We start from the raw sequence: 25992 nt of genomic DNA, 5'->3' as shown, positions 1-25992 counted from the left end.
AGATGCCACTGGTGTTAACAAAGAGATGGTATGGGTGCACAGTGTCCAAGATTTTTGTTGGCCCCTGAGTCTAGGAAATCCTGCCCATCGGTGGCTCAGACATAGCAGCCAGAGCATCAGAAGGAAACTCACTCATTCGTAGAATCTTTATTGGACGCTTGCCCTGACTCCTCACGACCCAAAGCTAAATCCTTTCTGTTCTCCTCAAAACATGGCATGAGGCAGTAGAAACCAGGATGCTAGCTCAGATTCTGCTGCTAACTTGCTCTGTGATTTTGGGCCAGTCATATCACTCTAAGCCTCAGTCTCCCCATATGTAAACAGTGGGCGTTGGGTCAGATGCCCTTCAAGTCTCCTTTTAGAAGTATTGAATCATCTAGGATTTTGAAGGCCCTCCAGCCCCCTCCTCCCCTCGGCCTCTCTTTCTGGAGATCCCTAAGGAGTGAGCATTTTGGGATATGATTCTGGGCCTATTGCTCATGCTGAGTCAGAACCGAGCGCCTTTCTCAAATGGACCCGCCACCCCACGTTGTGGAAATCACTGGGTCTTGGGAACTTGTGTGAACACGTCCCTCAAACCTATATAAGGAGAGGGCTGTATCCCTGTGTGTGCCAGTGAGGACAGAAGGGAAGAGAGAGCACACAGAGGAACAGACAGGCAGCGGACCTATATCCCCAGGAAACCTGCAGGGCAATGTGGCCTAATGGAAAAGAACTTTACATAACATAAAAGCATCTGGGTTTGAATCCTGACTTCCCATCGACTCCTCCATTAGCCTTGGACAGGTCCCAAGCTCTATGACCTTCTGTTTCCATGACAGCAAGGAAGTAATTCCATGACAGCGAGAAAGTAATAATAGGCACCACAAAGGATTGTGATGGCGAGTGAAATTAAACGATATATGCACACATGCCTAGCACAGTGCCTGGCACATAACAGATGCTTGCTTACTAAATGACGGTTATATGTAAATCTAACTCCTACTCTGGTAGGTACTAAGACAGGAAAGTATGTGATGGGAAGGAAAAAAAAAAAAGCTATGGGGGAATATGGGAAGCAAGTGAGTACACAGAGGAGGGCAAGAGAGGGGTCAGGGAAGTTTCACCTCCCTAAGTGGCTACGGGGCAGGGGAGGGTGAGCAAGGTGTGAACCAACAGCCTTCAGTGTGGGTTTTTGCTACCTGATGCATTGCTGGGCCCGGGAGGCTGAGTGAACAAGTGACCCATCAGGCTTCCTCTGAAGGGCAGCTGAGCTCCAGCAGAACACAGAACCCTTGGGTCAGGGATTTGTGCCTATTTGTAACTTCTCAGGATCAGGTCAGTCCAGGAAACACTTAGAAACTGCTGGCTTCTAGGCAGCAATGTCTCTGGCCTGAAATTGTGTAAGTGAAGAAGCCTCAGACAGCCTCTGCTCTCTGCCACTTTTTTTTTTTTAATCTGCCCCAGGGTTTTCTGACCCTTTATTTGAACTGAACTAGCAGTGAAAGAACTTCGGGCTCTTTCACATGTCAGACCAGTTCAGAGTGTGAGAGCAGAGAATAAGGAGTTGCCAGGAAGAGAGAATACATGCTGTGATCAGTTGGGTTCCCTGGGGAGCTTAATAGGCAAGAAAGCTGACTGGTCAGAAGGGGAAATAGAGGAAGGCAAGACCTCTGTGAGAGGGAGGCATCTGAGGGAAAGGCTGCTAGGCTGGCAGCCTCATGCCTGCTCTGTCTGCCCCTCTTATGCCTCGTGCTGGTGCCAGCTTACTGAGCTCCTTCTTGGTGTCAGATGAGGAAAGCCCCTGGCTTGACCAGGCACCCTGAGCACGAAAGCACTAGCAGGTGTGTCCCTTGGGCCATCCTTTTAATTCCCCCCTACTAGGCACTCCTCCACTGTAATGTCCCCTCATGAGCCTAGGTTTCTCCAAGGTGGTACCCCATGAACAGGCAGTGCTTTCTGCTCAGGAAACCCTCAGAAGCCTGATCCGCACCTTTCTTCCCTCTTTGAAGATGGAATGGCCAGGATGATTTTTTAAAATAGTTTTCTAATTACAACATGAAAACATCGTAATTATAGACGATAATTGAAAATAAATGAAATTCAAAGAAAAAACTAAAACTCGCTTGTCATCCATGACCCCAAGATGCCCACTCTTTCCTCTTTGGGTTTATGTCCTCCCAGGCTTCCTCTGTTGTGCATATAAACATGTATGTGTAAAACATACCAGCCAGCCCACGTCAACGTCTGCCTTTCTCCAGATTATTTGTAAAAGAAGGGGTTTGTCTCATATGTGCTGGGGCCACTGCTGGAAAGCCCAGGTCTCCCTCCTTCCCCTCTGCCCCCACAGGGGTGTCAACCAAGGGCCAGTTCTACTTCCCTTTGTTGCTGCTTTCCTTCCATGACCCCTGATACCACCACATCAGGCTGTATAGTCGTATCAGATTTTACTGAATGGTACAGGATACAGGAGGAGTTTACACCTCAAAAGCTGAATATTCAAAATTGTTTTTCCTAAAACTGATTTGGCTATCAGACTACCAGGAATTTCTTAATTGACCTCTTTCTACCTTTTGTGACTGGTTCCAACTACCTACCATGCTTCTCAGACTTTTTTCCCTTCTAGTCCTTTTCCACATCTTAGGTTCTCTGATTATCAAATTACTGTCATTTCATATTCAGAGCAGTTTGGCCATCTTTTCATCTTTTCATTTACCTGATTTTCCTGATCTCAAAGCTTCCCCTTCCTCACTGAAGCAGTTGATGAGGATATTCTAAAAATAAGATAAGGTAATTTCTTCCTGAAGAGAAACTCTGATGCCTACTATTATAACTCTTCATTCGTATTCTCTCTCTCTCTCTCTCTCTCTCTCTCTCTCTCACCCCTATTTTTCACAAGATTCAGGTTGTACTGCACAAATGTTTATCCATTCTCCTACTGATGGATATTTAGGTTATTTCTAACACTTTGCTATATCACACAGTGCTGCCACGAAGGCCATGGAAGTGCTTTTTCTGCTATATGTGCCTGTTAACTAACTTATCCCCAAACAAAACTGGTGACAAAACTGGTCTGGTGTCATAGAGGGATGCTGAGAGAGGCAGCGGGAACAGGAAAGCTATTGCTGGAGTCACGGAGAAATGGCGGGAGAGGTGATCCGAACAGGAGAGGTATTCTTTAAAGTACAAAAAAGAACAGGATGGAATTTTGGCTTCTGAGATTCTCCTCCATCCTGGCACAGAATTCCTGCCAATGGCATGACGTGTGTCCTTGGCCAGAGCCAACAAGGAAAAAAGATCAAATCAGGCAGTGGATTTATTCTGAATATTTCTGGGCATATACTCATTATTACATTCCAAATGGCCCAACTGGCCCCTTCAAAGTCCCATTTCCAACCCAAGAAAGGGGTGTTAGTGAAGACTCCAACAAAAATAGTCCTGTCTCACCTTTTTCCTACTATTCCCGTCTTTCTCTGTGTCAACTGCAGTGAGAGCCTGGATAGGATCACTTGTAAGTGTGCTGCCAGGATGCCCAGGTCTGTGCCTTCCCTCACGAACAGTGGCATGCGAGAGGCACCAAAAAACTGAGGTGACCTCAGGCTTTGGCATTACAACTCCCTTGAGTAGATCCAGATATCCCTTAAAAGACTGTCAGTATAAGCCTTTAGCTTATCAGATTTTCAGATTGCTGTTTCACCTTAGCTCTTTTACCTGCCACTTTGAAAGCTCAGGACTGGCCAATGAAGGATGAATAAGAATATAAAGTCATTGAAGATATCAACATCTTTTGAATGCGCCCCATTTTCCTCCCAAAGCTCCAGGCACAGGCCGGGATGATGGATCCATATTAAATAAGTTCAATAAGAGCCTCTGCCCAGGATTGTTCCATGATGGTGAGAGTGGTACGACAGCCCTTGTTCAATCAGCCCTTGAATGCTGGGGGCATCGAAGGGAAGAATTCAAAGGGTGAGAAAACAAAGAGCAGCTTGGGAATGGTGAAAAGCAGAGATCTCCAAGGACAGTGTTGCTAAAACAGAGAAAACAAAAACACTTGGCAATGCTTGTTCGAGTCAAGTGCAAGCATGTGCTATGCTAGATTGGAAAAATAGGTCAGAAATTAAAGTGATTGGAATCGGAGGAGATTCAGCCCACTAGATAAAGCCAAATGACTCCTGGTAGTATGCAGAGCAATAGCAGAAGTGGGAGAATTCTTTCTCCCACTGCCTGGGCGCCAGGCAAGGCAAATGTGACATGAACAATGACACTGCCATCCTCCTCTTGTCATAGCTTTTCCATGCTTTAGATTTGGAAAAGATTGTTAAAGACCAGTGAATCCAGGTTTCCAATCGTTACCACCAGCTCTGCAGGAGTGGAACCAACATAGGCCTTGTGCTTAGACAACGCTGATTCTTTCCCTACAAGTCAAATGGCCTCAGCAAGCAAGTCACTTAACTTCCTCAAGCCCTTGGAAGCTTCTGGAAGTAGGGCTAATACCTATTTCCCAGAGTCACTATGAGGGTCAGGTGAGTTGTAATTATAAAACACTATCCTAATATTAGGAATTGCTACTTACTGAGCACCCAATATGTGTGAATCACTATAATGTGGTTTTGTTGTGTGGGGATTTGAAGATGACCTACAGATGTGTGTCTAGGATGGTGAAGAAGACATGTTTCAGTGATAACTGCAATGTTAGGTATCTCCTGATCTGAGTATGTGGATGTGGAAAATAATTTTATTCTTTGGAAAACTAAAGGGTCCACTGCCTGATCGTACCTGTAGGTCTGATTTCATTGGGAAAAGGCTACTTAACATGTTCTGTGAAAGCATTACCGTTAGGTGGGCGTGTGCTATAATTCACAGGTAATAGAAAGACAATTTCTCAGCAAATTAGAAGTAGAGGAAAAGTGCCCGAACTTGATAAAGAGCATCTACAAAAAAACTAAAACTAGCATCATACTTAAATGGTGAGAGAATGAATACTTTCCCTTATGACCCAGGAATTGCACACGTGGGCATTTATCCTAGAGAAATGAAAGCTGCCTGTGACTGTTCCTAGCAGCATTATTCATAGTAGTAATCCAAAACTGGAAACAGCCCAGATGTCCTTCAAGTGATAAATGGTCAAACAAACTATAGTATATCCATACCATGGAATACTACTCAGCAGTGAAAAGGAATGAACTACTGATCCATGCAACAACTTGAATGCATCTCAGGGGAATTATGCTGAGTGAAAAAGAGCCAATTCCAAAACACTTCAAACTGTCTGATTCAACTTATATAATGCTTTGAAATGTCAAAATTCTAGAAATAGAGAACAGATTAGGGGTGAGAGGAAGTGGGGACATAGGAGGGATATGTATGTAGTTATAAAAGAGTAACAGGAGGGCTCCTTCTGGGATGGAACTGTTCTTTAACTTAACTTTGGAGGTAGACAGGAACCTACATATGTGATAAAATGGTATATAACTAAATACACACACATACACGTACAAGTAAAGCCGGGGAAATCTGAATAAGATCCGTGGATAGTATCAGTATCAGTATTATAGTCAATATATTGTACTATGGTTTTACTATTGAAGGAAAATTGGGGAAAGGGTACAGCAGATCTCACTATATTATTTTTTACAACTGTATGTAAAGCTACAGCTACCCAATAAAAATTTCAATTAAAAAATAATACTGTGGGAGTTAGCTTTCAAGCATCAGATAAGATAGAAGCTGTTTCAGGAAGAAACCAGAGATGTGTGGCATCAGCTGTATTAGGATAACAGTAGACTCTCAGTGGAATTGGAGATGCTGGTGGTTTTAGAACTTAAAAAACAGTGTTGGTGGAAACTCTGCACTTGTTTCATTTGTTTGTTTGTTTGTTTCTTTGAATACAGAGAAACAAGTGGGGTAGAGGATCCTGGAGAGTTATATAGAAATTTTCCAGATGAGAAGTATACATATAAAGTATACATATAAAGTGAGCACAGTTTGGCACCATTAAGTCTCACACTTAATCCTCATAAGAAGCAGAATCATGCCTCAAATCTAATGAAGGAACTGAGTTAAAATTCATCATAGGGAGAGAGATCTAAGATGGCAGAGTAGACGAGCACTGTGCATGCTTCCATGAACACTTTAAAATTACAACTAAATTATAAAACAATCAACCTGGAGAACCATCTGAAGTCTGGCTGAACTGAAGTTTTATAACTAAGGATATAAAGAAGAAACTACGTCAAGACTGGTAGGAGGAGCAGAGATGAGAAACGGGCTAACCCCAAACCTTCATGTGGCGATTGAAAATCAGGAGGGATATCTCGGCCATGGAGTTTATCCCAAGGAGCAAGGGACCCCAGCCCCACTGGTGCCAGGAAAAGGAGTCCCCACAACATCTGGCTGTGAAGAGCAATGGGGATTCCAACCATCCAGGTGGGACAGAAGGCTGTGGGAACCAAGATGTCCTTTTAAACGGCCCGTGCACAGACTTACTCGTAGGCAGTCACCTGGGCCCCAGTGGAGGGATGGTGACTCGGGGGCATTGAAGGCATTCGGGGCACAGACTAAGGTGAGAGCTGGAGAACAGTCGCCATTTTTCCTGAGTGGGGTCCTTCTCCTATGCAGTCCCAGCAGGCTGGTGCCATCTTTCCTGTGTTGAGCCCTAGCCAACAGGCCAAATCTGAATCTGATTGGCCTAGTGAGCTCTACTGGGACCCCGCCCTATCTAACTCCTCCAATGCCAGAGGCACTTTCTCACAAGCAGCCAGCCCTGCTCGCATTGCACTCTTTCTTGGAAAACTATCAGAGTCCGAGGGCCCCAGGTGGGCAGTGACTGGCCTCAGTGTGCTCTGAGACTTTTGCTGAGTAGCTCCAGGCTCAGCACTGGTGCCAAACAAGAGTCTATATTAACCTGGTGACCACAACTCTTCCCATTCTAGTGACTCCCTGAGACCCTACCTCACATAACTCATGTACCACACAAGACTTTATCAGTAGCTGAACCTTAAGCGAGCTGGCACATGGCAGCAGGCCTTGGCATGTCCTGGCTTTTGGGGGAGCCATCCCAGGCTCCGTACTGGTGGCAGCCATCCTCAGTTCATAGCGTATCCTCTCCCACATGCCTCCAACTTTAGCACAGGAAGTTAACAACCGCAAATCATTTTGTAGCTCCTACCAGGTAGTCCCCAGCCAATCACAGGCAGGAGGTGACCTAGGCCTGCACTGGAGACCCTCCTCAGAGGCCTCAGAACCAACATATTTGGAGACCACAGCAGAGTACCACCCAATTAGCCCCACAAGTGGCACACACAAAGGGCAGTCTCAACAGGCACCAGAGCCCTCTAGGGTGAATTCCACTCATTGGGGTAAGCCGCCTGCATAGCAGCCTGTAAGCTTTGGATGTGGCCAAACGCCACAGCCAGTTAGCCTGAGAGTCAGTCCCACCCACTGATATGCCAATAGCAATTAAGGCTTAACTATAGCATGAGGGTACACACAACCCCCACAAGAGACACTCCTGGAGCACCCAGAGCAGTGACCAGGGAGAGACTGTGCCAGGGCCCTACAGGGCACCTACAACATAAGACCACCCAGCCAAGACTGGGAGATATAGAAGATCAACCTAATACATAGAAACAAAGACAGAGAGACAGCCAAAGTGAGGAAACAAAGAAATACATCCCAAATGAAAGAACAGGAGAAAACCCCAGAAAAACAACTAAACAAAATGGAGGCAAAGAACCTATCAGATATAGAGTTCAAAACAATGCTTATAAGGATGCTCAAGGAACTTAGTGAGAACTTCAACAAAGAGATAATAAGCATCAAAAAGGACATAGAAACCATAAAGAACAAGTCAGAAGTGAAGAATACAATAACTGAAATGAAGAATACCGTAGAAGGAATCAGCAGCAGACTTGATGAAGCAGACGTTTGAATCAGCTGTGTGGAAGACCAGGTAGCAAAAAACAGCCAATCAGAAGAGCAAAAAGAATCCAAAAAAATGAGGATAGTTTAAGAGACCTCTGGGACAACATCAGGCATAACAACATGCACATCATAGGTGTACCAGAAGGAGAAGGGAGAAAGCAAGGGATTGAGAACCTATTTGAAGAAATAATGACTGAAAACTTTCCTAACCTGGCGAAGGAAATAGACATGTAAGTCCAGGAAGCGTAGAGAGTCCCCAACAAGATGAACCCAAACAGGCCACAACAAGACACATTATAATTAAAATGGCAAGGGTTAAAGACAAAGACAGAATCCTAAAAGCAGCAAGAGAAAGACAACTGGTAACTTATAAGGGAGCCCCCATAAGATTGTCAGCTGATTTCTCAACAGAAACTTTGCTCGCCACAAGGGCTAGGCACAAAATATTCGACATGATGAAAAGCAAGTACCTACAACCAAGGGTACTCTGCCCATCAAGACTCTTTATCTGTCCTCATTTAAAATCAAAGGACAGATAAAGAGCTCCCCAGACACGGAAAAGCTAAAGGAGTTTATCATCACCAAACCAGTATTACAAAGAATCTTAGAGGGACTTCTTTAAGACGGAAAAAAAAAAATCAAAATTATGATTAATAAAATGGCAATAGCTACATATCTATCAACAATTACTTTATATGCAAATGGATTAAATGCTCCACTCAAAAGACATAGGAGGGTTGAATGGATAAGAAAACAAGACCCTTATATATGCTATCCACAAGAGATTCACTTCAGATTCAAAGACACACACAAATGGAAAGTAAAGGGATGGAAAAAGTTATTTTATAAAAATGAAAGCGAAAAAAAAAAAAAGCTGGGGTAGCAATACTTACGAGTATACCAGACAAAATAAAACAAATGCTATAACAAGAGACAAAGAAGGACCTAGTAATCCCACTTCTGGGTATTTATCCAAAGAAACCCAAAACACTACTAGACGGGATGTGTGCATCCATATGTTCATTGCAGCCTTGTTTACAACAGCCAAGATGTGGAGGCAGCCTGGGTGTCGGTCGATGGAAGAATGGATAGAGAGGAGGTGGTACATATATACAATGAAATATTGCTTGGTCATGGAAGGGAATGGGTGCTTGCCATCTGCAGCAGCATGAATAGACCTGGAGGGTACTGGGCTGATTGGAGTGTCAGACAGAGAAAAACAGACGCAATGTGAGTTTGCTTATATATGGAATCTAAAGAACAAAACAAACAAACAGAAACAAACTCATAGATACAGAGAACATTTTGATGGTTGTCAGATGGGAGGGGTATTGAAGGGGTGGACTTTGAAAAAGAAGAAGGGATTAAGCAGTACAAATTGGTTGTTAAAAAGTAGTTGTGGTGTAGGGTATAGCATAAGGAGTATAGTCAATAATATTATAATAACTATGTATGGTGTCAGATGGGTACTAGATTTGTTGGGGTGATAGATAGGAGGGGTTGTGAGCAGGGTGAAAAAGGTGAAGGCATTAAGAAGTACAAACTGGTAGTGATAAAATAGTCATGGGGATGCAAAATAAAGCATAGGGAATATAGTCAATGATATGGTAATAATTATGTATAGTGCTAGGTGGGTACTAGACTAGTTGGGGATCACTTCTTAAATTATATAAATGTCTAACCATATGCTGTGCACCTTGAAATTAATATAAAATAATATTGAATGTCAACTGTAATTGAAAAATTTAAAAGGGGAGGAAGGTGAAAGAGAATAAGAGGTCCAAATTTCCAGGTATAAAACAAAATGGGAATATAATATACAGCAGAGGGAATATAGTCAATAATATTGTGGTAGTATAGTACAGTGTCAGATGGCTGCTGGACTTATCATGGTGATCACTTCTTTAGGTCTATAAATGTTGAATAACTATGGTTAACTAATATAATTTTGTATGTTAGCTGTATCTTTAAAAAGAATCTTTAAAAAAAATTCATCATACGCAGTTGAGCATCCTAGGAGGGCAGTATGTATAATGCTTAAGAGCACAGTTTCAGGTGCCAGATGGCTTAGGTTCAAATCCTGGCCCTGACACTTGTTAGCTTTGTGACCTTGGGCCTCAGTTTTCCCATCAGGAAAATGGGCAAAATACTGAACCTACGTCCTAAGTTGTCAAGATTAAATTAGTTAATGCTTAGAACAGTGCTTGGCCCATTCATGCTTAATAAAAATTACCTGCTCTTATTCTTATGACCCCTCTGGAAGGATGGATGAACGCTGCCCGCAGGTGTCCAGCTAGATTCTCCTGAGCTCATCATGGAGCATCTCAGCCTTCTGCCCTGTTTCCCTATTTCCGTGGCCTGGGCTCCTTTTCTCCACTGAGAAGTCACCACTTACTAAGAAGATAAAAGTCTAAAATGTCACAAGTTGACTGTCAATCTGAGAGCAATTGTTTGTCCAAATGTATAGCTCTAGGACTTGGCCATCTGGGGCCTGTTTGCCCTTGTGGGTAATCCTGGAGCTCCTCGTGGCTGTCGTGGGCTCTCATAGTTTAGCCAACTGGATGGTCCTTAAGAAACATATATCCAAAATGCTAGAATGTACCAGCTCAGGTGGTGAGGAGGTGCATCTGTAGATGCCCACTGGGGACTTACTAAAAATGTGGATTACTGGGCTCCACCCTAAACCCTGGGGATCTGCAAATCTGCATTGCTGGGGGCATGGGGTCTGGGAATCTCCATGTTCAGTAAGCTTCCACAGATGATTTAATGAGAAACACTTGTCTGTGAAGTTCTCAATGCATGGGGAATAGTGATGTTTTTCATCCTGCTAACAAGCCTTCAAGGAAAAGGTTTATAGCAACCATAATTACCTTCCTTTTTCCTACTTCAACAACGAGACCCTGAGAGGTGAGGTGTTTTAACTCAAGGACACATGAGTGAATGCCAGTGCTAGGGACATTGTTGTGAAGGAGAGAACTCAAAGGCACCGAAACTGACCAACAGCTACCTCCTCTGCTAAGAATATTCTCCTCTTCCTTTATAGGCTGTCCCATGCCCTATACAGTTGGAAACCAGGCCTGCTCATTTTCCTGCCACCGCTGACTTTTAGAACTCCTAGTTCTCCTGAATTATTAGGAGTCCAGAGGAACCCACAGACTTTGGGTCCATCCTCCCAACCCATCCATAAAGATGTCAGCCAAATACTGTGAAATCTACTCATCCATTCATGGTGAGGGACGGGGCTGAGTGCAGGCAGCAGACAGCACTGATGTTTGCAGTTTGGGAGTGTGAAGGGGTGAGGGTAGAACCAGCTGTTGACTCAGAAGCTGTCTAATCTGTAAATGAGAGGAAAATAGGTCCAGAACTCCACCCCATTCTTTCCTTCAAGTCCCCTTTTCTGGCTGCAAAGTTGCTTATGTAATGTTCTCTGCATGTACTCACCCATCCCCAATAGGGAAAAACATAACTGAAAGGAAAGATGGTAAGTAAAGCCAACCATCAAACCTTGGTTTGGGAAACATGAGGCAAGTGTGAGTTTATGTACAACTTAGACCATGAAACAAAAATGAGAAATCAGAAGAGAGTTGTTTTCAGAACTCTAAATGCAAGCATTTGTGTACGCAGAAGAGAAAATCAGCACTTTCATGGAAAGATGAAATTGAGCAGTCATTGCAGGCCTAGACACAGCTTCCTAAGGAAATGTTGCTGTCGTTTCACTGCACACACTACATGCCCATTGCTCTGCCATAGAAAGACCCTCTAAATCACCTTCCGAAACGTTTCTGACCTATTCTTAAAATTTTGCTTTAAATTAAGCTATAGCTTTGTGTATGCATCATACATTGTGTATTGCACTCAGAGGGGAAATTTTGTTGGATGAAGGTACACATTGCTGGGGAAACCGTATTGAACAAATGGCTTCCTAAAGAATTAGCATTTATGAGAATCAGTTTCTGTGCCCAGCACTGTGTGAGGCATACCATACATTAATTATCTCATTTTATTATCACAAGAGTTCCCACAAAGTAGGTATTATCTCTGTTTAACACATGAGAAGAACAAGACCCAGGGAGATTAAGTAACATGCCCAAAGGCCTAGGCTAGTAGGTGGCAGAGCTTGGATTCCAGCCCAGGACTCTATCTCCAGATCCAGCACTGATATTCGGCCAGGACACCTCAGAACTGGCACAATACTATGTGCCTGTTCAATTTGGTTATAACCTATACCAGTTAAATATTCTGAATGTCACTTCTGTCCAGATCCAAGTACCTTCCATGTCACTATGCCATTGCCCCTTGAAATAAGTTTGAAAACCAATTAAACAATTTGGTTAACTTTGGGGAAGTTTTCCCCCAGTAATACAATAGCCAGTCCCTGGGCCCAACTCCCAGAGGAATGACCAGCAAGGTGTATTAGTTTCCTAAGACTGACATGATAAAGTCCCACACACTGGGTGGCTTAAAATAACAGAAATTCATTGTCTCACAGCTCTGGAGGCTCGGAAAACAAGATCAAGGTGTTGGCAGGGTTGGTTACTTCTGAGAGCTATGCGGAAGAATCTGTGCCATGCTTCTCTCCTACCTTTTGGTAGCCTCCAGCGGTCCTTGGTGTGTAGGTGGCCGTCTTCTCCCTGTCTTTTCACCTTGTCTTTCCTGTGTGTGTATCTGTCTCTGTGTCCAAATTTCTCCTTTTCATAAGGATACCAGCCATATTTGAATTAGGGTTCAACCTAATGACCTCATTTTGACTTGATTGCCTCTGTAAAGACCCTCTCTCCAAATAGAATCATGTTCTGAGGTACTGAGGATTAGGATTCCAACATACCTTTTTGGGAGGATACAATTCAATAACAGTGAGCCAGCGTCATAGAGGAGGCTTGTTCCTTCTCCTCACTCCTGCCCCTGGACAGGTCTTTCCTTCCCTCCCATCCAGCCCATGCTTCCCTTCTGTTCACCAGGTAAGGACAAACGACAGTGAGTCAGCTAGAAGAAGAAAAGCAATGGCTACATGAACTTGTTCTTCCTCCTCTCATCCAGTTTCCCTTCATCTCATGCCAATGAATGGCATTTTGCCCAGGCAGTCACTATGCCCTGCATGCACCAGGGAAAAAAAAAACCAAAACAAAACAGGTGCCAGAGCCAGGAGAATCTGACATGTTTTAGCCTGAGGTTTCAGTGCGGTAGCTTCGGGAACGTCAACCTTTTTCTGAGTGCATGAGTATGTAAGAGGATTCTTTAAATTGCTGATTCTCTAGTTTTTTCTCACCACAGACCCCTTAAGAAAGCCTGCCAGCCCTTTTCATAAAATCATATCCTAAGGGGGATGGTAGAAGAGGGTAAAGGGGGTCAAATATATGGTGATGGAAGGAGAATTAACTCTGGGTGGTGAGCACACAATGTGAACTATAACTGATGCATTATAGAAATGCATACTTGAAACCTATGTAATTTTACTAAACATTGTCACCCCAATAAATTTAATTTTAAAAAAATCATACCCTAACCACCCAAAGTTGGCAGTGGAAGAGGAATCTCCACATGGGAGGGGTGGTTGGAGATTTACAGCCCTAATTCTTGTCCCTCAAATTTACCTCTCTTGTAAGTTGCACTGGCTACCACTGCTATCATCATATTAGGCTCAAGGAGGCTGTTTCTCTTCTAGCACTTCTTCCCAAGCATGAAGAGAAATTTGTCTTAATTCTCTACAGCTTGGCTGATTCTAAACTGCAACATTTATTAACTTGTCAGAAGACAAAAGACCAGGTTACAGCATTTCTTTCACAAGAGCTTCTAGATATGGTTGTCTGGGAGTCCAGGCCCATCTTTAAGTGCCCACTGTGGACAGGTCTCCCCACCCTGCACCCTTTCTGCTGCTGAATTACTGCATCTTTGAATCCGAATACATACTCAGAGTTGAGGCCAGAGGTAGATGGGAACAAGCTCCCTCTCCACCCGCCTGAGACCTGCCTTCCCAAGCCCACAGCCTTCTCTGCTGAGACTGATTAACGCGGCAGTTCTTACTCCTTTCAGGGAAGATCCTGCCCCTGAGCCTTGCCTTGGGAAGACTGCATCAGAACATAATCAAATCTCTATGGAAAAAAAAAATCTCCACATGGCAGGAGAATTATCTGATAGAACCCCTTTTTGATCATTGCCTTACCAGTTCTGATTGTCATTCCGAACAGAAGATGCCTTGCCACAAGTAATAGGGAGAACAATTCCTTTTGAAGGAACCAGTGAAACAATTTCATCCTTTTAGTAAGTGGCAAACATTGTATTTGTAGGCTGTTAGATTGAAACAGATGGTAGAAATTATTTAGTGAGGTGCAGGCCCCTTGATTTACAGATAGGAAACTGAGGCCCAGAAAGGGAGAGTGACTTTCCTAATGTTGCCTAATGGCAAAAGTGGAACTAGAATCCAGCTCTTCTGATTCCCAACCCATTACTCTTTAAAATATTTATTATCCATGCTGTATAGCAGAGCACAGAGACTGTTGTCGTATAAACCTTAATTCAAATAAAGGCCGGGTTATAACAATGTTGCTGAACAGGCCTGGATCGTCTAACGGTCCTGATAATCTAAGACTTCCAGTATGAAGGGCGCCCACGTGAATGTAACAGCAGAGGGAAAATATTTCCGGGGCTCCCTAACACCTGTCAGTTCTATCTCCTGGATGCCACTTAAACGAATCCCTTTCTCCTGCCTCCACTTGAGTCAACATAATCACCATCATTTCATCATCCATCCACTGTTGCCCTAAGAATAAAGTCCCAGATCTTCAATATGGACCATAAAGGTCTCCGTGTCCCGGTTTTACCTTGCTTGCTCTCTCTCTCTCTCTCTCTCTCTCTCTCTCTCATCTGCCTAGAAAGCTTTATCTCCTACATCAGTGGTTCTCAAACAGGGGTGATTTTCCATCCAGGGGACATTTGGCAATATCTGGAGACTCTTTTTAGTTGTCATAACTGGCATCTGGTGGGTAGGAAGGAGCCAGGGACATTGCTAAACATCCTACTGTGCACAGGACATCCTCCCATCACAAAAAATTGTCCAGCCTAAAATGTTTATATAGTGCTGAGGTTGAGAAACACTCAATCTTTGGAACCCACCTTAAATACCACTTCTTCCAAGAAGCCCTCTCATGATACTTTATACTGGTTGAGGGCCCCTCCCCCCACTCTCCCTTCTCTTTCACAGCACTTGGCACATGGGCGTATCTGAGATAATGTAACATCTGCCTTCCCCACCAGTCCATCAGCTCCAGGATGGAGTGGAAAGTTTGGTTTATCACTTGATCCTCGTGCCCTCAATGCTGCCCAGTGTAGTTAGACATCGTTTTTTTGCCCTGTTGACCCCAGAACACAGAGGAAGTAGTTTACACCGGTGATCTGTCTTTTACCAGGGGTCACATGGGTTTCCAAGGGCTTCAAATGCAGATCCATAGACACCCATGGTCAATAGCACAGTCTTAGGAGCCTGGCAGAAGTGGGTGGATATCATAATTGGTACTACCGTCTGCTAGTTGAGTGACGTTCAGCAGGTTACTTAATTTCTCTGGAACTGGGTTTCATCATCATAAAAAACAAACAAACCTGAAAATAGAACCTGTTTCATAGAGTTGCTGTGAAGATGAAAAGATATAGTATATGTGAGGTACTGAGTACCACCTCTGACATACAGTCAGGGATCAACTGAGAGGAAGAAAGGACAATGGGAAGACGTGACCCATTTCACTGCAGCCCCCAGACCCTGGGTAGTGGGCACGAGGACGTGGAAGGAACACAAGGAGACTGCCAGTCAACTTCTCTTTCTTAACGTCCTCAGCTCTAATATGTGCCTCACAAACATCCCATCTTACCTATCCCACGGGCTTGTTATATGGACCCCAAATAGCTCCCTAGCCAAACTAGAAAGGTGTCTAAAAATTACCTGTAGGTGGAGCTGAGGGCAGCTTTCCAGACTCTCTTACCCTCTGCACCTCAGACCCTTTTAAGAGCTCTGGCCTGGCACCCATGGTTCCTTAACTGGATTCCACCTCTCGGCCTAGCTTTTTTGGATGGCAGCCCATTTGAAGCCAAGAAAACTCTAGATTTCTCCATCTTCCTGGGCTCTGCTTCTGGTGCCAGCAGGGGCTCTGCATCCTATAACCTGCCTGGCCCTACCTACTGCCAGATCTGAACCCTGGTCTACAGCCAGGTATCACACTTCTCACTGGATCTGCAGGGGAATTTTAAACATTTTCACCAAGTCCCAGAAATTGATTGCTACTGTTCCTTTTGCCCTGGGGGAGAAGGCAGCTTTTCCTTTTCCAGGCCTCTTTGCCCTTCCCCCATATTAGACATTCAAAAACTGTTTTTAAAAAACAAACAAACAAACAAACAAAAACCTATGTTCATTGCCTAGACGAAGTTAAGAAACAGAGGTGTCTGTTTGAAGATGGAGGACTGGAGGGGAAGAGGGCCGCTCAGTCTGGGCCCAGGGCACATCAGATGGAGCACATGGAAGCTACAGACAGGACATCCTTTACCTCTGGGAGCAGATGTTGAAGCCGAGCCCCACGCAGGTTGCAGCCAGAGAGGTTCACACACAGGAAAGGAACCTCTTGGCAGAAACCCCTCCCCATCAGCAGAGCTGTGTAACCACCAGGGAAGATGCCAACAGCATGGGGGTGATGTGGGGACAGTGGGATGGCCCCCTGGCATGTCAGCAGATGGAGAGCCTCTGTGACAGCAGCCACGGATGCCCACGCCCACAGGGTTAGCAGCCGGTTGCTTTGGTTGACTTGTTTGGCCTTCTGCCCTGTGGCCAGTGAAACCTGACGGGTCAGTTCCTAGATCTGGGCTGATTCTCTTCCACTTCCTGGTTCTCACACCTTCAACTTGAAAAACTGTGTGGTTCACCAACTCCTCACTGCAAAAGGATGTGTTTTGCTTTGTTTTGTCCACAATGCCAATGAAAGGTCTGGTCTCTTAATCAGCCATTCTGATTGCTGGGAAGTTATTTAAGGGATAAAAACAGCTGAAGTTAGACCCCTGAAGATTAAAACCAGTGACTTGCCTCTATCTGGGGATGGTTCTTCCAATGTGGGAGAAACCTCGGCACAAAGGAGCAGCTACCAGCATTCTGCCCCACCCCACCCAGCCAGGTCTTGGCGGGAAACAGCACTTTTGCCTCCTAAGTTTGTTTTTATTTGCTTCAAAGAAGCAGACTGGTGCTTTATTTCCTTTTTCTTTTTTTTTTTTTTTTTGTAACCCCTCCAACATGTGTAACACACCTCTTTGTTCTTAGTTGATACCTACTAAATATCTGAGTGATTGAATGGAAGAGGAGGTAACTCCCCAGGGCGGGGATTAGGGTGAGGCAACTAAAGCACCAAATTTCAGGAGGCCCTCAGTCTCCAGAGCCGTATAAGCTTCCTCACCCTGCTCCTGGTCTTGTGGCTGATTGTTGGTGAGAGAAAGCTTCAAGGGGACAGTTTACTCAGAGATGGCTGACTGTGGAATAGGAAGGGGCCCCACCACAGATACCTGCCAGCCTTAGCTTCTTCTTGTCTGGGACACACTTGTCATGTCGTCCACAGATAGGAGGCAGCTCACTAACCCATCAGACAGTCCCTGCTCCCAGAAACTACAGAGACAAATATGTATGAAAGAGAACTTGAAGAAATTCCATGGCAGCTGCCTCTTCAGGGGTGCAGGGGCTGAAAAGAATTATAATAATATTAGACAGCACTTTAGGTACTTACTATGTGCAAAGCCCAATGTTAAATACTTTATGGTCATTATTTTATATAATCCTCTCAACAATTCAATAAAGAACTTGGGCTCTGGTACTCGACAGCATGGATTTAAATCTCAGCCTTGCCTCTTTCATATTGTGTGACTTTGGGAAATAACCTCACTGGGCCTCAGCTTTCTCATCTGTAAAATGGGAATAATAATAGGACCTACATCATAGTATTCTAAGGATTATATCAGGTAACACAAGTAAAGCAATGAGACACACATCCAGCACAAGGTCAGCACTGGACAAATACCAGCCATGGTTAGTACTGTGGTTGTTCCTTGTAGCTTTTTCCTAGGGCTGCCATAACAAAAGTCTCATGAACTGGTGACTTCAACAATAGAAATGTATTGCCTCGCAGTTCTGGAAGCTAGGAGCCCAAGATCAAAGTGTTGGCAGGGATGGTTCCTTCTGTGATCTGAGAGAGAATCTGGTTCATGCTTCTCTCCGAGCTTCTGGCATTCGTTGGCTTATAGATGGCCATCTTCATATGTCTCTTCGCATCGTCTTTCCTCTGTGTCTGTCTCAGTGTCCAAGCTTCCCCTTTGTCTTAGTCCATTCGGCCTGCTGTATATTGTGTAACAAAAATACCACAGACTGGAGGTTCAAACAACATCCCCTTATTTCTCACAGCTCTGGAGGCTGGAAAGTCCAAGATCAAGGTGGTGGCAGATCTCACCAGAGGTGAGGGCCTGCTTCCTGGTTCTTAGACGTCCGTCTTCCCACTGTGTCCTCACGTGGTAGAAGGGGTGAAAGAGCTCTCTGGGATCTATTTTATAAGAGCACTAATCCCAATCAGGGGAGCCCCATCCTCATGACGTAGTTACCTCCCAAAGGCCCCACCTCCAAATACCATCGCACTGGGAATTAGTTATCAACCTATGAATCTTGGGGGACACAGACATTCAGTCTGTAGCATCCTTTTTATGAGGACACCAGTAATATATTTTTTTTATTGGGGAAGGGGAACAGGACTTTATTGGGGAACAGTGTACTTCCAGGACTTTTTTCCAAGTCAAGTTGTTGTCCTTTCAATCTTAGTTGTGGAGGGTGCCATTCAGCTTCAAGTTGTCCTTTCAGTCTTAGTTGTGGAGGGCGCAGCTCAGCTCCAGGTCCAGTTGCCGTTGCTAGTTGCAGGGGGTGCAGCCCACCATCCCTTGCGGGAGTCAAACCGGCAACCTTGTGGTTGAGAGGACACACTCCATCCAACTGAGCCATCTGGGAGCTCAGCGGCAGCTCAGCTCAAGGTGTCGTGTTCAATCTTAGTTGCAGAGGGCGCTGCCCACCATCCCTTGTGGGAGTCGAGGAATAGAACTGGCAACCTTGTGGTTGAGAGCCCACGCTCCAACCAACTGAGCCATCCGGGAGCTCAGCGGCAGCTCAGCTCAAGGTGCCATGTTCAATCTTAGTTGTAGGGGGTGGAGCCCACCATCCCTTGCGGGACTCGAGGAGTTGAACCGGCAACCTTGTGGTTGAGAGGACGCACTCCAACCAACTGAGTCATCCGGCAGCTCAGCGGCAGCTCAGCTCAAGGTGCCGTGTTCAAGCTTAGTTGCAGGCGCATGGGAGAATCGAACCGGCAGCCTTCAGAGTTAGGAGCATGGAGCTCCAACCGCCTGAGCCACCGGGCCAGCCCCAAGAACACCAGTAATATTGAATTAGAGCCCAGTCTAATGACCTTTGTAAAACTTGATTGCTTTTATGAAGACCCTATTCCCAATTTAGGTCACATTCTGAGACGCTGGGGGTTCAGAATCCAACATGTCTTTTTTTTTTTTTTTTTTTTTTTTAAAGATTTTATTGGGGAAGGGGAACAGGACTTTATTGGGGAACAATGGTCAAATTGTTGTCCTTTCAATCTTAGTTGTGGAGGGTTCTGTTCAGCTTCAAGTTGTTGTTCTTTCAGTCTTAGTTGTGGAGGCGCAGCTCAGCTCCAGGTCCAGTTGCCATTGCTAGTTGCAGGGGCACAGCCCACCATCCGAGTCGAACCGGCAACCTTGTGGTTGAGAGGACGCTCCAACCAACTGAGCCATCCAGGAGCTCAGCGGCAGCTCAGCTCAAGGTGCCGTGTTCAATCTTAGTTGCAGGCGCTGCCCACCATCCCTTGCGGGACTCGAGGAATTGAACTGGCAACCTTGTGGTTGAGAGCCCACGCTCCAACCAACAATCTTAGTTGTGGAGGGTGCCATTCAGCTTCAAGTTGTCCTTTCAGTCTTAGTTGTGGAGGGTGCCGTTCAGCTTCAAGTAGTTGTCCTTTCAGTCTTAGTTGTGGAGTGCACAGCTCAGCTCCAGGTCCAGTTGCTGTTGCTAGTTGCAGGGGGCACAGCCCACCATCCTTGTGGTTGAGAGGACACGCTCCAACCAACTGAGCCATCCGGGAGGCAGCTAAGCTCAAGGTGCCATGTTCAATCTTAGTTGCAGGGGCCAGAGCCCACCATCCCTTGAAGGACTCGAGGAATTGAACTGGCAATCTTGTGGTTGAGAGCCCATGACACAGCCCACCATCCCGGGAGTCGAACCAGCAACCTTGTGGTTGAGAGGACGCATTCCAACCAATTGAGCCATCTAGGAGCTCAGCGGCAGCTCAGCTCAAGGTGCCGTGTTCAGTTTTAGTTGCAGGGGGCGCTGCCCACCATCCCTTGTGGGAGTCAAGGAATCGAACTGGCAATTTTGTGGTTGAGAGGACACGCTCCAACCAACTGAGTCATCTAAGTAACTTGCTCAAGGTCACACAGCTTCTTGGTGATGGAACTGGGTCCTAGAACCCAGGATTATTTGATGACAAATTCCATGGTATAAACCCCCATATAAAGGCACTCCTAAACCTTCTCTGGACGGGGAGAAAGAACCAAAGAGAGACATTCAGAGCCTGCTGCTGTAGTGTTGATGGCATTTTCCCTTCTTTCTCTCTTCTTCTGTAGCCTGCCTGCTCCAGGCTGAGCTGGTAAACTATGAACGAGTCAAGGAATATTGCCTCAAAGTCCTGAAGAAGGAAGGAGAGAACTTCAAGGCCCTTTACCGATCTGGTGTGGCCTTCTACCACCTTGGAGACTATGACAAAGCACTCTACTACCTGAAAGAAGCAAGGACCCGACAGCCAACAGGTAAGGCAGCAATTGATGTTTTCTTACCATTAGCCCCTTCTGGCAGCTCCTGGGGCCTTCTCACCCTGGTGGACAGCTCTCATGGTGCAGGGCCAGGCAGGCACAGAAATGACAAATTAGGAGTCAGGTGGGTGCTAGGACGTTGGATGAGGAGAGCACACAGTCTATGCATTTGCCTGGGGTCTGGGTTCTCGGGACCTTGGGCACCTTTTCTCTACAAATCGAATATGGAATGCTTTGTCTTTTCCTCCCCAGAATCCAGCTTTCTTCACTTACTCAACAACTGCATGTTGAATTCTTACTATGTGCCAAGATTTGTGCTGGGCACCAGGGATATAAATGACAAGACCTGTCCCATACTTGTGAGGACCCCATACTCTGGTTGGCAAGACAGACTACAAATAAACAGTTTTGGTGCTAAGGCCAGCATCTTCCAGGAAGCATGCTCTGACTTCTCCAGCCAGATCCCACTCCTTAGAGCCTGCAGTACCTGTACCATTCACTTAAAGTCATATCCACTAGCTCAGCCATTCATTCATTCCACAGATATTTGTTGAACAGTTACAATAGCCCAGGAACTCTTCTGTGTGCTAGGTAGATAGCAGGGAACAAAAGAAATTTGCTACCTTCAAGGAGTTTATGCTATAAAGGAGGAAGATGGACAGTAAACAAATGGCCAAATGGATAACGTAATATTTAGCAGTGGTAAGTGCTATGAAGAAACTAAAGCAGAGTAAAATGGTCAAGAGTAAATGGGGTGCTATTGTAGGCCTGGTGGTAAGAGAGAGCCTCTCTAAAGAGGTCAACAATGATTTTGACTTGATGTTGCGTTGTTCATACGGCCGATTTTTAAATGCAATTCTCCTTCCAAGAAGTCTTTAAGAACTTTAGGATCAATTTGCAAATATCCAAATGTATACTTACTGTTTTCTTTATTTTTTTAAGAACACCAATTAAGAGCACATATTTTTATGTGTTGATTTGTTTTCTGTATATCAGTTGTGGTCCCCCAACTATACTGGAACAACTTGAGGACTAAGAACTGGATTCATTCAACAGAACTTTCTTGAACACCTACTATATGCCAGCACTGTTATGGATGCTGTGCCTGGAATTTTTTAGTATTCTACAGCACTCATTTCTACTTCTGGAAGTAAACATCTCAGGCAGCCCTGTAACTTTTATATTCTGGTGTGTGCAAAGCTAAGCAGCTGTCTCATGTCATAGCCACCTCACTAATTTAAGGACTAGGATTGGGGGGAAATTCCCTAGTTTGTGAGGTAGTTGTCTGCCTCATAAGAACAAAAATAAGACAGTGAAGCAAAGTCATTTAAAACTCTTCCATTTCAAAAAATTACATTCAACTAATATTCATTGGGTTAAGCACTTTTGGACTAACCTATTTTGGTCCTCACAGCAATTTCATAAGGAAGGTATTATGATCCCAGGAGAGGCAGGCTTTGGAGTCAGATGTACCAACTACTATGTGTCTCCTTGGGCATCTTACTTAACCTCTCTGGGGCCCAGTTTTCCGCCTTGTCACAGTGAGAATGATGCTACATACCTTGCAGGATTATAATGGAGGTAAAATGAGATAATGAAGGTTAAAAACGTGGTACAAAGTAGGCATTCGAAAATGGATGTTGTTTTTTGCACACAGACATGAGGCTCAGAGAAGCTGGTAACTTGCCTGAGGTTAAAACTCTAAACAGAGCCTAACTGTGCTGACTCAGGCACTGGGACATGCTGTTTCATAGAAATAAAGGAAGAAATGCCGCCTCCTCTCCTCTCCTCTCCTTCCCCACCGTTCCCTGGGTCAGGGTGACCTGTTCACATTTGCTAGGGGGAGACAGAGCAGGAGAAAGCCGACATCCTGGTCACCCTCTCAGCCACTGTGGGCTTTGGCTGAGCGAGTCTAGCCTGTCCACGATCTGCAGACACAACTTGGGGCGGGTTCTGTATAGACCCAATAGTTCCCCTGCCTAAGGTGTGCTTCTCTCCTCACAGACACCAACGTCATTCGGTATATCCAGCTGACGGAGATGAAGCTCAGCAGATGCTCCCAGAGAGAGAAGGAAGCCATGTAACTACAACACTTCTCTCGAGTTGCACCTGCGCCTGACCCTGGACTTCCAGGCACCCCCTGGTGGAGAGCCCCTCCCTGAGTTCTGGTCCTTTCTCCCCACTTCTTCCATCACCCCCTTCCTACCTCTTCCTCCTGTTGCCCTCCATTCTGTCTGCTCCCAGTGTGAAAAGAAGCAGAGATGCAAATTTGAAATCTGTTGGGTTACCCTGACAATGGAGATATCCTCTTCTCTAGTATGTCAGCCACTAGAAAAGTAGGGACCTAACTTCTTCGGGGACAGCTGGGGAGAACACTCACAGGCCAGGAATGCCATTGTAGCTTTGACTTTAGCCTGTGCTTCTGATACAGGCAGAGCCTGGCAGGTGTACCGTCCCAAAGGCAGCAGGCACGGAGCCCACGGCTTGATCCTCCTCGCCTGCCTGACACACCAGAGTATCTTAAGGCAACTGTGACAGATCCAGGGATAAGACAAACACCAGAAGCGTTGGTTAAGCCAGGAGAGAGACCGTGAATTTGTACACTGGATTCCCCTCACCCTCAGTAACCTCAGCCCTGCCGCCCTCCCTCACTTGTTGTCTTGGCTTGTGCTGTTTTCCATCCCCCTCGGGGATCTGAGACTCTGCCAGGATTCACATGCCATTGAAGCCCACTCTCAGAGCTCTCTGGTGACCACACATACCATTCTCCCATACTCCTACCCAGCAGGCAACTGTGACAGCAAAAAGGCAGGGTAAAGTGGGCCAAGAGTTGACCACGTAGGTGATGGGGAAAGGGAGAGATGACGTCTAGAGGAAAGAGCATTGTATAGACTGGAGGACTGAACTGTGGACTAATTACGTATAAATAAAAATAAATTAACAGGCAGCAGTTCCTGTCATTTCTGTTGGAAGCAGCCCACTCCCCCACTTATACTCCCTCCCCCAACTCTCAATCAGAGCTACTTACAGCCAGGCAGGATGGGGCTTCCCCCAAAGCAATGGGCCATTTGTTCAGTGGTATACAATGTTGGCTGCTGCCTTTGTGCTTTCAGAGTAGGCTGAGATTGGGGAGACTGCCCAGGAACTTGGCTTTGTGGGACTTTGTGGGACTTGTACAGCCTCTTTTTGATGACATTATCTGTACTCCATATCTAGCACAGAGAATGTGTTCAACAGATATTTGTTGAATGAATAAATTATGACTGCAGACTGGCTCTCCCGCCTTAAACTAATTTTATCCTAGCCTAGTCTTCTGATATCTATGCTCTTTACGCTATGCCATGTTGCTTCAGTCAAATGAGAAACATTTCCTGAGAGCTTATTGTTTGCCTATTATTGTGCAATATGCTGTGGGACATAGGATGTGGTCCCAGTTTTCAAGAAGATGGAAGAGTTGAGAAATACTCCTATGAGATTATTACCAATGACACATTTAATTTATATGATGCTTTAAATTTTTCAAAGCACTTTCATGTATTTTTCGTGTGATTAGTGAAAGAGACAATATTGTACAAATTAAAATATATACAGATGCAATAATGTTAATAGTTAGCATTTATTAAATGCACTATCCTCAGAGCTTTACATGTATAATCTCATTCTTTCATGCAATTACCCTATGAGATACCATTCCCATTTGATGGATAAGAAAACTGAAAACCAGAAAGATCATCCCAAGGTTGCATGGCCATAAGTGGAATAGCTAGGATTTGAACCAGGTCTGTCTGACTCCGGAGCTCTAGCTATTAACAGCTTTATGGTTAGTTGCTGCTCTATAAAGTATTGCAATGAGCAGTTACAACCATTCAAAAGCAGGACAGTGTGCATTAAGTTGAAAAGCCTTGACTATGTCAATGGTGGTACACGAGCCACCTCTTATATATAAAATGCCCCAGGCCAAAAAAAAAAGGTCCCCAACACTAGACTCCAGTGGTCAGGGCAGTGATAGACCAGGAAGAGACAGCTGAGACCCAGCAGTTACTTCTGTGTATTGTTCATTCTGCTTGCTGAAGTGGCTAGCACAATCCAAACAACCCACCTGGCATTCCTCACCGCATCCCCAGCGTTGGGGAGGATTCACAGTTATAGGTAGAGACTGAGAGGAAATACAAAGTTTATTATGGGTTATTTGTTTAAGCAGAGGCTCCCCCACTGCAGAACCCAATCACTGCTGACAGGCCCAGAAGCCAGCAGCCTGGGGTTATATTCACAGAGCTCCTCAAAGGCTTCCAAGGGGACTGTAAGAAGGTGCTAGAAATATCCAAGGGCCCACAGTTGCTTGCCTATATAGTTCAACCTCTGGAGAAGAGGAAAAGGAAAAAGCTGTTACAGCTGCCACATTCGCCTCTCCCCTACCATACCCTTCTCTCTGCCCTCTTCCTCCAAAATGGTTTCGCATGACCCCAATTCAAAACCACCCTGCAGCACACACAGCACAGGCAAACAGGCAAAACCCCTGTTCCCAAGCCTCCAGCCCAGAAAGTTTGTGAGTTGGTGAACTGCTTGTTACAGTAGGATCTGAAGGAGAAGATGAGGTCAGGGGTGGCCTGCAGAACCAGTTCAAACTGGCAGGGACTTCCTTTGGTCTTGCTTTCAGGAAGGACTCAGAGTAAGTGTCCCGAACATGGAGCAGGAGAGAAGATTTGCCTCAAAGAGTTGCGGCAGGGCTGGACAGACGGGGATGATTGTTGCCATCCTTCCAAAGACAAAGATTGAAAACCAGAACTAGGTGAAGACAACCTAGAAAGAGCTCATTGTACAAGTGTACATGCAGGCTGTATGCTTGTTTGGTGACTTAGATTCACATGCTTATTGGAACTCCATTCACTGTGACTCAAAGTTAAATGATCCCAGGGGGAAAAGCTGCCTGGGGGTATTTGTTGATGTTTGGGGTGAGTGGTGAATTTTCTTTTTGTTTATCCAACAGAGACCTCAGAGAACTGTTAAAGCAAACTCAGTTCTGTTCCCCTTACCAAACCTTCAGCTTCCTTCTCCCCATCCCTCCCCAAAACAGGGACCCTCATTTACATGCTTTGTTTGCAGATGTCACTGCTGAACTCTACCTGGGAAACTAAACCTGGATTTGACCTTCTTTGTCATCTCCGGCTTGGATTTTTGTGGTCGACTCTTCGGAGAAAA

At 45.2% G+C, this 25992-nt stretch overlaps 1 protein-coding gene across 1 annotated transcript in view; it reads left to right on the top strand.

Moving 5' to 3' along the window:
• The window catches only part of TTC9 (tetratricopeptide repeat domain 9), a 36031-nt gene extending 11593 nt beyond the window's left edge, over positions 1-24438 (top strand). The window contains exons 2-3 of the mRNA XM_019733343.2: positions 20608-20790; positions 22798-24438. Of these exons, the coding sequence (XP_019588902.2) occupies positions 20608-20790; positions 22798-22877 (263 nt within the window). The 3' untranslated portion in view covers positions 22878-24438. The remainder of the gene's footprint in view (positions 1-20607; positions 20791-22797) is intronic.
• The last annotated feature ends 1554 nt before the right edge of the window (positions 24439-25992 follow it).

The sequence above is a fragment of the Rhinolophus sinicus genome, linkage group LG03 (genome assembly GCF_036562045.2).
Source record: "Rhinolophus sinicus isolate RSC01 linkage group LG03, ASM3656204v1, whole genome shotgun sequence".
Classification (NCBI taxonomy): Eukaryota; Metazoa; Chordata; class Mammalia; order Chiroptera; family Rhinolophidae; genus Rhinolophus; species Rhinolophus sinicus.
This window is presented reverse-complemented; position numbering and strand designations above follow the sequence as displayed.